Raw genomic sequence first — 13,197 nt, 5'->3', positions numbered from 1 at the left:
CATCCCCCACCATCCCTGACTCTTGGCAACAACTAATCTGTTATCTGTCACTATTATTTTGTCATTTTGGAAATGTTATATAAATGGAATCATACTGTATGTAACCTGTTGAAAGCGACATATTTCACTCAGCATAATTGAGGTCCATCCAAGCTGTTGGCTATTTCAGTAGTTCATTCCTTTTTATTGTTGAATAAGATTCCATGCTATGGATGTCAACTTTGTAGACTGCATATAATGGGATCATGTATTTTAATTCACTATTCCAATCCCTCTTTTAATTGGTATATTTAGAATATTTACATACTATGTGATTAGTGATGTTAGGCTTAAAGTCTGTCATTTTATTTTGTTCTCTGTCCTCTCTGTTTTTGTTTTTGTTGTCTTTTTCCTGACTTCTTATGGGCTACTTGAACATTAAAAAAAAAATCCCATTAATTTTTTTTTATAGGTTTTCTGAATGTGTCCCTTTTGTGTAGATATTTTAGTGGTTGCTTTAGGTATACAATGCACATATGTGACATCATAGTCTACTGCGATTGGCATTTTATCAGTTTATGTGAAATGTAGAAACCTTATCTCCTTTAAAACTCCTTTTGTCTCCCAAGTTTATAATTGGTTTAACAATTTCTTCCACATTGAGAACCAAATCAGATGTTTTTGCTTCAGTCGTCAAACATAATTAAGAAAAACTCAAAAACAGAAGAAACATCTATTGTGTTTACCTATTATTTTTGCTCTTTTTGGTCCTTCTTGATATTCCAAGATTTCTTCTATCATTTACTTTCTCTTTCAAGACTTTCTCTAGCAATCATGTCAGGGTAGGTTTGCTGATGACAAATTCCACTCATTTTTCTTTGTCTAAGATGTCTCCTTCATTGCTTAAGGATAACTTTTCCAGATAGGGAAATTGGAGTTGATATTCTTTTTTTTTTTTCCAGTAAAGATGGCCCCCAACTTATGATGGTTCTACTTAATGATTTTTTGATGTTGTTGTTGATCAGTTGCCCACTCATGTCTGACTCTTTGCGACCCCATGTACTGTAGCTGGCCAGGTCTTCCTGTCCCTCACTATCTCTGAAGTTTGCCCAAATTCATGTCCGTTGCATCTGTGATGCCATCCAGCCGTCTCACCCTCTAATGCCTTCTTCTCCTTCTGCCCTCAGTCTTTCTCAGCATCAGGGACTTTTCCAATGAGTTGGCTGTTTGCATCAGATGCTGCAGCATCAGTCCTTCCAACAAGTATTCAGGGTTGATTTCCCTTAAGATTGACTGGTTTGATCTGTCCAAGGGACTTTCAGGAATCTTCTTTTTGATGTTATGATGGTGCAAATGCTATATGCATTCAGTAGAAGTCATACTTTGAATTTTGATCTTTCCTGGGCTAGGAATATGCAGTATAATACTTTCACGTAATGCTGGGCCGTGGCAGAAGAGTGAGCCCCAGCTCCCAATCAGCCACGAGATCATGAGGGTAAATAACCAATATACCTGCAACCATGTTGTATCCATGCGAACATCTTGTTTTTCACTTTTAGTACAACATTCAACAAATTACCTGAAATATTCAACATTGTGAAAAAATAGGCTTGTGTTAGATGATTTTGTCCAGTTGTAGGCTGATGTGTTTTGAGCACATTTAAGGTAGGCTAGACTAAGCTCTGGGAGTTGGTGATGGACAGGGAGGCCTGGCATGCTGCGATTCATGGGGTCGCAAAGAGTCGGACACGACTGAGCAACTGAACTGAACTGAGACTAAGCTATGATGTTCAGTAGGTTAGTTGTATTAAATGCATTTTCTACTAATGATGTTTTCAGCTTACACTGGCTTTATTAGGATGTAATTCTATTACAATTCGAGGAAGATCTGCCATGGTTTTTGATGAGAAATCTGCAGTCATTCAATTTTTTTTTTTCCTAGTGTCATTTCTCTCTGCTTTCAAGATATTTTTGTTTGTTCCTAGTTTTTTGATGTTTATTTGTGGCATTTTTTTGACATGGGTTTCTTTGGCTTTATCCTGTTTGGTATTTTCTCAGCTTTTTGAATCTTTACGAAGGTTTGTCTCTTGCCAAATTTGGATTCTAACCATAATTTCTTCTAATATTTTTCCCACTCTGCCCTCTCTCTTTTCCTCCTGGGACTCTGATGATAGGAATATTAGATTTTAAATCTTTTGTTTTAGTTCCAAAGGTTTCTGAGACTCTTAATTTTTTTTTCCAGTCTGTTTTCTCTTTGTTGTTCAGATTGGGTTATATTGATTATTTTCTCAAGATTCACCAATATTTTTGGGGGCCCTCTCTGTTCTTCTGTTGAGCTCATCCATTAAGATTTTTGTTTCAACTCTTGTATTTTCTGTTCTAAAATTTTCATTTGTGTTTTATAATTTATATCTTCTGTTTCTCTGCTTAAGGTTTCTGTTTTTTCCCATTTATTTAGTTTGCCTGTTGAAGCATTTTTATGATGGCTACTTTAAGATCCTTATCAGATAATTCCAACATCTGTGTCATCTTAGTGTTGGCATATATTGATTGTCCTTCTTCATTCAAGTTGAGATTTGTCTGTTTACTAGCATGATAAGTGACTTCAGTTGTATCCAGGGCATTTGCATATTATGAGAATCTGGGTCTTATTTAATTTGTCCATTGTCACTGACCCCCTTCTGACACCATTCTGGGAGGGAAAAAGGGAATGTTACCTTGTTACCACCAGGTGAGGATGGAAGTCTAGTCTTCTTACTTGGCCTCTTCTGATACCGCTCTAGCTGGCAGTGGGAGAGGTCCCACTAACACCTCAAACGGGTATTCATCACTGCTGCAGGTGACGGGTATTCATCACTGCGCAGGTCATGGAAGTCCTGGCCTCTCACTCAGTCCTCTCTGCTACCACCCACGTGTGTGTGTGCATGTGCATGCGTGTGTGTGTGTGTGTGTCCATGTCCTTGTTACAGTTAGGCAGGGGTGGACGTCTAGGCTCCCTTCATGGCTTTTGCCTAAAGGGCAGAGATGGGACCTTTTTTTTTTCCTCCTCCTCATAGTCTTTGACTGAAATAGAACAGTTATTGTAGAAACTTTTTCCTGTCTTGCTAGGTCATCCTTGGACTTTGACTAGACAGAGTGAGATTTTCTTGGGGCATTTCTGTGCCCTCCCGTTGGTGTTTCCAGGATGCCAGCTTCTCTGACACCACTCTGGAATGTAAGAAGCAAAAAGAAAACTCAGGGCCCTCACTGTTATGTAATTCATTGGGTCCCAAGATCTCTTCTGTCTGCTGTCTTCTTCCTGCTGTGTAGAGTTTTCTGTACGCTTAATATATAATGTACAGGGTTTTCATTGTACTTAGTGTGAAGGAGAGGGAGAAATATGTCTACTCTGTTTTGGTCTGTAATTGGAAATCCTCATCTTGAGCCTGAGAAAAGTCATTTAGGATATTGTCATCTGAAGATTTGTAGTATGATATTTCACTTTTAGGACTGAATTGACCAACATTGTTAGAGTTTAGAGTTCCACATTCATGTTCTGATTTATCTTAATCATTATGAAACATTTTCCTCTGGCAGTTTTCTTCTCTTTGCCATGATGAGTACAAGAAGGAAAAATCCTAAATTTTCATTTGTATTCATTAAAGATTATAAAAGACTTCAAAGTCAGGGTCTCCAGGCAAGTGGACTATTTACGTCAATTGGAGAATAAAGTCCTTGGTAATTTGAAACAGACAACAGAGAAGGATATCATGGGGTGCATGGGGGAGCATAAATATGTGAAAGGAGAAATGAGAGGTGTGAATTTGTGGTTGAAAATGAAAAGTCCAAAAAGACACAAAGAAGAAGAATTTGAAAAGAGTTTTACAGAAGAATAGGAAGGGGAAAAGTGGAAAATGAGGAAAAGAGGAAAGTGAGGAGATGGAAGAAAAAATCATGAAATTGGGCATAAAAGGAGTAGTCATGTGCAGCTAGCACGTTCATTAGGAGAGCCAGTCCACTGGGTAGAATTGATTAATTACCAGTATTCTCTTTTTTAAGTAAAGATGATTCTAATGAATAAAATGCTCTGTCTTGAAAGATTCTTCATAGAAAAATATATACCGTTATATATTTCACTCGGCTGTGTCTGACTCTGCGAATTCTCCAGGCCAGAATACTGTTGTGGGTAGCCTATCCCTTCTCCAGAGGATCTTCCTGACCCAGGAATCAAATCAGGGTCTCCTGCATTGCAGGTGGATTCTTTACCAACTGAGCTATCAGGGAAGCCCCTATATTTTAGAATACAAATTTTTTTTTTCCTTTTGGGAGCAAAGTGACACCTTTATGGAAAACATCCCCAGTAAGTTTAAGTTCTTAAGGAAAATAGTTAATAACCATCTGGTGATTTTTACCCTGAGTTCCTTATGGCTTATTGAATTTGAAAAATCAGGTTGCATAAAATCATTTATATTTTTTAGAAGTAAAGAACTGTTGTTATGGCTAAGTACCTTTATCCTAGGTTATGCAGATTATTGTTTTTCTTCTCATTTCACAATGATAATGGAATTTGGGACTTGATACAAAATTGCCAAAAAGAGACTACCCTGTCTTCAAGGGAAATCAGGGGAAGTGATTGCAACTATTGCAACTATTTAGATGAAGTTAATATTTCTAAGAAAGTGTGGGTTATAGGTATGTGCAACATTATTTTATATCTTAAGGTTTTGTGCTTTACAAGGTCAGTGGATAGATTTTTACTTGTTAAACCTCTACTTGGAAGTTTGTTTTGTTTTCAATGACATCATTAATATTATATTACTTTAGGGGACAACTTACAAATAGTGATCATGTTCCAGAAGACTTTTCAACTGTAGCATATCTGTTATTCACTACTTAGGGTCCTGTTGTATAAGCATAGTGAAAACATCATGTAAGGGAACAAATTGAATTATATTCTTTGTTTTAATGTAAATAAAATATATGATTCTATATATCTGTGAGCCCCATTTTCCCTTTTGAGTTTTGAAGGGTACAAGTTATCTTCACAGTTCATGTTTATATCATGGGTTCTGACTGAAAGACTCCAAAAGTAGGCAGTGATCTTTTTCATTCCTGTAACTCTTAAGAGAGACCTTGGAAATAGGTGTTGGCTGAATATTTCAAAATCCTTTCTGTCCGCAGTGTAACTTCAGAATTTTTTAAAAAACTATGTATTTATTAAGCTGCATCGATATTGGTTGCAGCACATGGGATCTTCGTTGCGGCCTGTGGACTCTTTAAGTTGTGCTCAGGCTCTTTAGTTGCTCCCCAGCATGGGGGATCTTAGTTCCCTGACCAGGGATCAAACCTGCGTCCCCTGCATTGCAAGGTGAATTCTTAACCATTGGACCACTAGGGAAATCCCTGAATTGAGGATCATGGACCTAAACTTTCTGATGAACCCCTCTTCTCCTCGGAACTCTTAACATCTCATCCAGAGGAGAGAAGGAAGTAGGGGAGCAGAGCAGCATTGATTTCCAGGCTGCTGGAGTCTAGACCTACGTTGAGGACAGTGGATCCCTCAGTGCTGCTCACCCAGGGGCTCAGCATCAACCTGAGCATGTTAGAAGTTCTCAGGCCCCGTGTCAGACTGGAGAAGGAAATAGCAACCCACTCCAGTATTCTTGCCTGGAAAATCTCATGGACCTAGGAGCCTGGCAGGCTACAGTTCATAGCATCACAAAGAGTCGGACACAACTGAGCATACACATGTCAGACCTACTGAATCAGAATCTTTGGAGGATGGGGCCAGAATTTTATGTTTGACAGGCTCTTTCTGGTGGTTCTTATGCCCAAAAAAGTTAGAGAAACAGTGAGACAAATCTTGTTTGTAATTTTTAGCTATCCATTCTCCTTAGAAATGTCTTCAGATTCTGTTCTTTTAGCCCATTTCATTCGGTCTCCTGTCTTTGACTTTTCTAGGCTTTTAGTCTCCTAAGCTATCTTCTGAATCCAGTTCTTTAACTTTTTTCTTTAAGAGATCTGTTCATGGGAAAGTGTCCATAATTTCAAGTAGGCCTTCTCCTTTCTGTTTTAAAATGGTTGTATAAGAATGGTGAATGTGGAATAAAATGTTTTCAAAAGCAATGGCTTCCTGAAGTGTGTAGCTTGTTAAATTTTAGAATCTGTTACAGGGAGTTTTTCATATATTTAAGAAAAATTTTTTCTGTATGAAGTAGTTCAGTGTAGTACCAAAGAACAGAGGGATGGATCAGATGGTTTGTCAACCTTTCCAGTGCCAGAATTTTATTATTTAATAAATACTAAAATTAAGTAATTTAAAAGTATATTAATTTTTGATAATTTTAATTTCAACATAAAAAGCCAGTTTTTAAATGTTAGCTCATAGAATTAAGTAGTGCCACCCAACATCTTGCTGATAACAATGAAAAAAATGTTTTTTGTTTGACTTTTATGTACTACATATTGGGTATTGCTTATTAGTGTGCTTCTTTGTGTTAACTTTTCATCTGTACTATTTATAAATTTTTAAATTAAATTGTTGAGTCTGAAGCTATTATTGTTGAACTGTATGAAATTACCATTTTTTTGGTCAAAAATGTTCAAATACCAGCAATTTCATATGGTTCAGCTAGTAATTTGAAAACCTAAAGTTACTCTCTTCATTGGAGAACTGACTTGTTTACTGATTTGAAGAAACGAAAGTGGTTTCTTTAGAAATTTTGTATGTTTCAGATTCTTAGGTTCACAGAATGTGATTTATAGTTTCAATGTCTAATGTGGGTATGTGCTTTTCTACAATTAAGGGGGAAAAAAAAAAGCTAGATTCAGTCTTCAATAAAAACAAACCAGTGACCAAAACCAGGGATTTTCAGTAAGGTTGTGTAAAAAAGTTCCCTCATGGTGTCCTGCCAGGTTCTCCTATAGAAACTGATTGAAATGATTCAAAGAAATACAAAAATAAAAATTTTGTCAGTAACATTAAAAATAGGACATTGTCAAATACATATCACTAATTTGATGGAGTTTTTCGCCTATTATGATAGAATTTGAACTTCTTCTGAGAGCTGGTAAGCCACTCTCCCCAAGAGAGTAAGGTGGTACTATGGAAAATACACATGGAGAAAATACTGGAAGTCACTGGTCATGCTATGTTTGGGTGGACAGTGAGGATATGCTGGGAGGGATGACTGTAGGAAAACCATGTGTAACGTTCCTGATCACAAGAGTCAGTGGTGTCCCTTGGAATTCCAAGCAGGACAAGCTGAGAGCTTTACTGCACAGTCTTAACCTGGGTAGTGCAGACTTGCTCTGAGGTCATGGAGAGAACACTTTTTAAGTTTTATTTTATTAAAGTGTAGTTGATTTACAGTATTGTGTTTCAGTGTACAGCAAACTGACTTAGTTATACATACATATATATATGCACTTTCCTCTTTAGTGTTCTTTTTCATTATGGTTTATCACAGGATATTGAATAGAAGTCCCTCTGCTCTACAGTAGGACCTTATTGTTTATCCACTCTCTATAATAGTTTGTATCGGCTAATCCCAAACTCCCAAGAGAGAACACTTTTAATATGAAAGGGTGGAGTTAGAAGCAAAGAACAGATGGGAATGAGATGGGAAATGACCCATTTTGAGCACTTGCATAGCTACATGCTGTGGAGTGACAGTAGCCGTAGCATCTGAATCTGAAAGAAAATATGTGTGACTCTCAAGCCAAGACATCTTTTCAAAAGCATGGCCACTTCACCTCAAAGTAGGGGAGGCAGATTGGATTTTGGAGTGGGGTTTTTTCCTCTGCTGGCTGGGCTGCCAGCCAGTGAGGCTGACCTCTGGGAAGGTAGTTTCCAAAAGTACCAAGACAGGCATGTAGGGCAGAGACTGGCCTCAGGCCCACATCCCTCCTACCACAAAAGAGCTGCTGAAAGACCAAACCTGTGTGCCATCCCATCCTCCTGCTTACTTTTAAAAAACTTCTTACTTTTTATTTTTTTTTTTTCCTTTATTTATTTATTTATTTTTTCAGTTGGTTTTGTCATACATTGATATGAATCAGCCATAGATTTACATGTATTCCCCATCCCGATCCCCCCTCCCACCTCCCTCTCCACCCGATTCCTCTGGGTCTTCCCAGTGCACCTGGCCCGAGCACTTGTCTCATGCATCCCACCTGGGCTGGTGATCTGTTTCACCATAGATAATATACATGCTGTTCTTTCGAAACATCCCACCCTCACATTCTCCCACAGAGTTCAAAAGTCTGTTCTGTACTTCTGTGAACTTCTTACTTTTTAAAAAGTTTCAACTAAGAGGAAATTATAACTTCTCTATGCATTTTACGTATTGTGAACATGTTGCCTCTTATTGTTTTATCTATCTGTAGAAACTTGTTTCTTTTCAGAACCAGGTTAAAGTACATTATAGAAATCATGCCTTTTTACACCTGAATAATTTTATTTCCTAAGAACAGGGAATTCTCTTACTTTACGACAGTCAGGTGTCAGGTTTTAAAAATTTATGCACCATGTTGCATACTCTGTAGTCTTCTTTTTTTTAAAAAAAAAAATCTTTTCGCCACACCATGACACGTGTGGGATCTTAGTTCCCTAACCAGAGATGGAACCTGCGTCCCCTGCATTGCAAGGTGAAGTCTTAAGTCACTGGGCTGTGTCCCTGTAGTCTGTCTTCTGTTAGTTTGTCCCAGTAATGTTCTTTACAGCATTTATTATTTTTTTTTTCTGTTTCAGACCCCATCCAGGATTGTCATTTGTATTTAGTTGTATCCTACAGTGTTTGTCTTTCTCTGTCTTGCATCCATGTTTGATTGTCACTCAAATCTGTTATTGCTTGGACAGTTGCAAAGGGGTGATTTTCTAACATTCATCCTTTTTTCATGATTTATAAGCTGGCATTCCACTGTAAGAAACACTTTTCTGTCATCTGTTAATTGTTATTTATTAAAATGGACTTACAGATTCTTACTTTATTTAGTAAGTTAAAAGTGATTACCATCAGTGTTTGTTTTGATACTTAAATTGCCCTGAATTTGGCCAGTGAGAGCCCCTCAGGGAGCTTCCTGTGTCCTTTTGACATATCCTGTCTTGTTTTTTAAATTGAAGTATATTCTTTATTTATTTATTTGGCCATGCTACAGAGCATGTGAGATCTTAGCTCTCCAACCAAGGATCAAACCCCCTGCATTGAAAGTGCAGAGTCTTAACCACTGGACCACCAGGGAAGTCCTTTGGCCTGCTTTTTAAAAAAAAATAACATTTTCTTACTTGACCCAAGGGTGCTCCAAGTTCATCTTAAAGTTATTTCTTCCAAGGGTTCTAATGCTTTATTAGTGGCAGGTGTCTAGAAGCCACTGTCTTGGCGCCTTGTGGGGGTAAGAGGTAAAGAGGGAAGAATTCACAGGATAGTTCACGCCTGTTAATTTTGGACCCAGTCTGCTTGGTGTGGTCAGCCTTTGTCCCCACCGTCTGCACCTGGCAGTCACCATGGTTTTCATTTCTAGAGCCTTATAGTCCATTCTGATCTCAGAGTAAGTTCCCTATTACTGCTTCTAGATTTTTTTGAACTTTTAAAAACATTCTTTATTTAATTGACGTGTCAAAAGTGAAGTTCCAGATTTTTTTTTGCTATTTTGAAAGGTGTTGCATTTATTATTCAGCTTAGGTTAGAGTTTATCTTTTTTATTTTTTGCAAGATTGGGTTTTCCCATTTAGAATTAATAATTGAGTTAATTTTTTTTCTTTCATTACAGGCTCTAGGAAAAGGCTTATAGATTTTTTAAATTTAATATTTTAGGCATATAGTTTTTTATCACATAACTCTTGAGTGCCTCTTACAGTATAATTGTTAATAGTTTTGTGTTTGTGAATAGTATTTGTATAACATTTCTTTTGTTGTGAATGTACATGTATGGAAAAGTACCTAGACCATGAATGTATAGTAATGAATTTTATATAACCGCTAGCCAGGCCAATGACTAGGACCTTGTTGGCACCTTGAGACTCCCCATATACCCTTTCCTAATCACAACTCCTGCCTCCTTCCTTCCCTCCCACAGCCAGCAGGTTAAGGAAAGTAAAGCTGTTTACATTGTTCAATACAAGGAAACATGATAGTTAAGCAGGGAGACCTTATTATCTGCCCCAGATTCTTAGGCGATATTTACTGTGTGGTCCTTTATGTAGGGGACAGGGAATAAGGCAACTGACTGTTTTTAAGACTAGCTTTATGAAACAGGCAGATTTCTGTTCCTTAATTCTGTTCTTACTGAGTCCATCCTTAAGTCAAACTGAGATTACAATATTAATTAAAAGTAGTCTTTCCAAGATTTGTTTCATTTAGATGTCAAATTAGTAGTAGCCTTAGATTATCTAAGATTATCTATTAGCTTGATAGAGATGCCAAAACCATTCTGATTTCTCTTCTTGAATGAGGTTGTGGAAATTGCTTCACCAGCCTCAGCTCCCTTTCAGCGCTGCTGATCAAGATAAATGCATGGTTTCTTTTCTGCAGTCTCTCAGATTTTGGTGTCCAGTTCTGTCCTGGGGCCTCTGTACATGGGGTACATCATATTTGAGCTCTCTTGTTCTATTATTTCAGTGTCTACATTTATCCCCTTGTATTTCCCAGAGTAGGCTTTCCTGGCATGGGATTGTCTCAAATTTGAGTAATTGACTTTTTAAAAAATTGTGTTTATGTTTTTGGCTACACCTCTTAGTTGCAGCATGTGGGATCTAGTTCCCTGACCAGGGATCAAACCCAGGCCCCCTGCATTATTAGGACAGCAGAATCTTAGCCACTGGACCACCAGGGAAGTCCCTGAGATAATTGACTCTGTTATTGTCTTACATCTACCTGAGTGATTTGTTAGGCATTAGGAATTTGACCCAAGTCTGGCCTGGGGGAATTTTTGCAGAATAGAAAGTACAGAAGAAACAGCCTATGGAAATGGATGGTTATGCTATAAATGTTATATTCATTATATTATTAGATATATTATCATCAGTTTCAATGATTCATCTCTACTTTCATACAAATAGGGTCTTTACGGTTGTCTGTACCTTTTAAGAAATGATGTTGGTATCATGCTTGAAGTGTTAGTTCCAAAAACGTTGTCTTTTTCTCCCTATTTTTAACTTTCTAAAGTGCTAATTAGAAAGTGCTCACATTCTTACAGATATTGATAGCACTGTGTTACTGGTGGCTTTGTCACCACTTTCTTAGTTCAGACTTTTTTATTTTCAGTTCTGTCTCAGTGAATTCAAAAATGAGTTATCTGTTTCTGAAAAATGCAGCTTTAGAATTTCTGATGTTATGGTTCAGTTTTGATTATAATGGCGTTTTTATGTCTTTTTAAAGAAATGCACTATTAACGACTAGTTTTGTTTTTAGAAAAAGTGATTGCTTATCAACGAGAATTTCTTGCTCTGAAAGAACGTCTCCGAATAGCTGAACATAGAATCTCTCAGCGCTCTTCTGAGCTCAGCGCCATTGTACAGCAGTTCAAGCGCGTAGAAGCAGAAACAAACAGAAGTAAGGACACCGTGAATAAGTTTTCAGGTACAGGCACTGTCTTCTGTTTTATGGAAAGATTGTATTTTCAGAGAGTTATGTGAACTATTCTCTTTGAAAGCTGTCTACGGTTGCTTATCAGTCAGCATTTGTTAACCTCTACACAGAAAAATCACCATGCCAAGCTCTTTCTGTTGTTGCTAATTATAAAACAATTTTATTAATTGCTAAATTTGATTTAAAGAGAGTAATATTCAGTTAAATTTCAGTTATATATGTTTCATTGACAATAGTGAAGAAACAGCATCTTTTTAAAAACATACAATATGAGGCTAAAATTTAACTTGGTGTTTATGATTGTTTCTCTTGTGACTTGTATGGACTTCAGTTGAATTCTGGGGAGTCTTTGCGCTATTTGAAGCAATTAGTGCTCTTAAATATGACTTACAAGAAATAAAAAAGACATAGTTTTACAATGGGTGCTTTGAATGCATAAAAGTTAAATTCCTAAAAGGGAAATCACTGAACAATAGGATGAAATGTTTTAGGGTTTTTGATGCTGTTCTGAATAGCTGAAACATTTATTATATTATCATCACAATTTAATATATTATTTAATCTGCTAATTTAATTTGAAGGTGAATATTGTTGTCTTATAATTTGTAGGTTGTTGCTTTAACATAAGATTAAACTTGAATTTCATGTATGATAGTCCTTTTGCATTTCTTCTATGAATTTTCGGTTCTGAATTTTTGGAATATTTTAATGGAGTTTTCTTTTTTTTTTTTAATGGAGTTTTCATATTGCTCTATATGAAATTATTGTTGAGGTTACCAGTCCTTACTGCTTACTTCCTTATGTCAAAAGTTAAGTTCTAGTTCAGTGAAATTTGAAAACGATATTCCTTATCCTGTCAAGGTTTTATTTTTATATTATATTAAATGGTTCATTGGTTCCTCTCATAAAAACTGAAAAATGATTTGAAAGTTATGAACTGTACCAAAGATTCTTAACTTGTGTTGTTTAAATTATTGTACTTGAATTAAAAGAAAAATCTTCCATGTGAAATTTTGGGCAAATGTGGTAGCATAAAAAAGTGGAAGCTACTGGTGGTTGTTGTATTTGTTATTGTTACATTTTCATGAATGGGTCACTTGTTTAAAGTCTGTCCCCTTGCACTCAAGTTCTGACATATTACAAAGATGAGGAATTCGTGTCCTACCTTCTCATAGTACTTTAGCTCACATATTTAGCTTTATTTAGACTGTTCTCAACATCATGACTCTGTGAGACTCTGGTTGCAAGTGTCCATGGAAATCTCACTCACCACAGTATGAGAGAAAAATTTAGGAGAGAAAATTCTTTTGGTTTTCATACATTTTTACTGCTGTCTTGGTAGCATCCGTAACATCTAAAAGTAAGGTATTACCATGGAATGATTATCCTTCTGTGTTTCAGATGATACTCTAAAGATATTAAAGGAGCTAACAAGCAGAAAGTCTCTTCAAGTGCCAAGTGTTTATCATCATTTGCCTCATTTACTGCAAAATGAAGGAAGCCTTCAACCTGCCGTACAGATTGGAAATGGACGAACAGGAGGTATGTTTGTTTTGTTTCCTATTGTAGTTTCATTGCTGGTCTGAATTGTGTCTTGGAGTATTATGTGGTATTAACTTCACTGAGGCTTTCAGTGGCTAAGTCAAATATC

The 13,197-nt window shown here is 36.7% G+C and overlaps 1 protein-coding gene across 2 annotated transcripts in view; it reads left to right on the top strand.

Moving 5' to 3' along the window:
• Positions 1–13,197, top strand: part of MGAT4A (alpha-1,3-mannosyl-glycoprotein 4-beta-N-acetylglucosaminyltransferase A) — a 122,430-nt gene that overhangs the window by 40,730 nt on the left and 68,503 nt on the right. For both annotated transcript variants that reach the window (XM_043467882.1, XM_043467883.1), the window contains 2 exons: positions 11,370–11,537; positions 12,948–13,088. In XM_043467882.1, coding sequence (XP_043323817.1) covers positions 11,370–11,537; positions 12,948–13,088 — 309 coding nt within the window. The remainder of the gene's footprint in view (positions 1–11,369; positions 11,538–12,947; positions 13,089–13,197) is intronic.

The sequence above is a fragment of the Cervus canadensis genome, chromosome 5 (assembly GCF_019320065.1).
Source record: "Cervus canadensis isolate Bull #8, Minnesota chromosome 5, ASM1932006v1, whole genome shotgun sequence".
Classification (NCBI taxonomy): Eukaryota; Metazoa; Chordata; class Mammalia; order Artiodactyla; family Cervidae; genus Cervus; species Cervus canadensis.
This window is presented reverse-complemented; position numbering and strand designations above follow the sequence as displayed.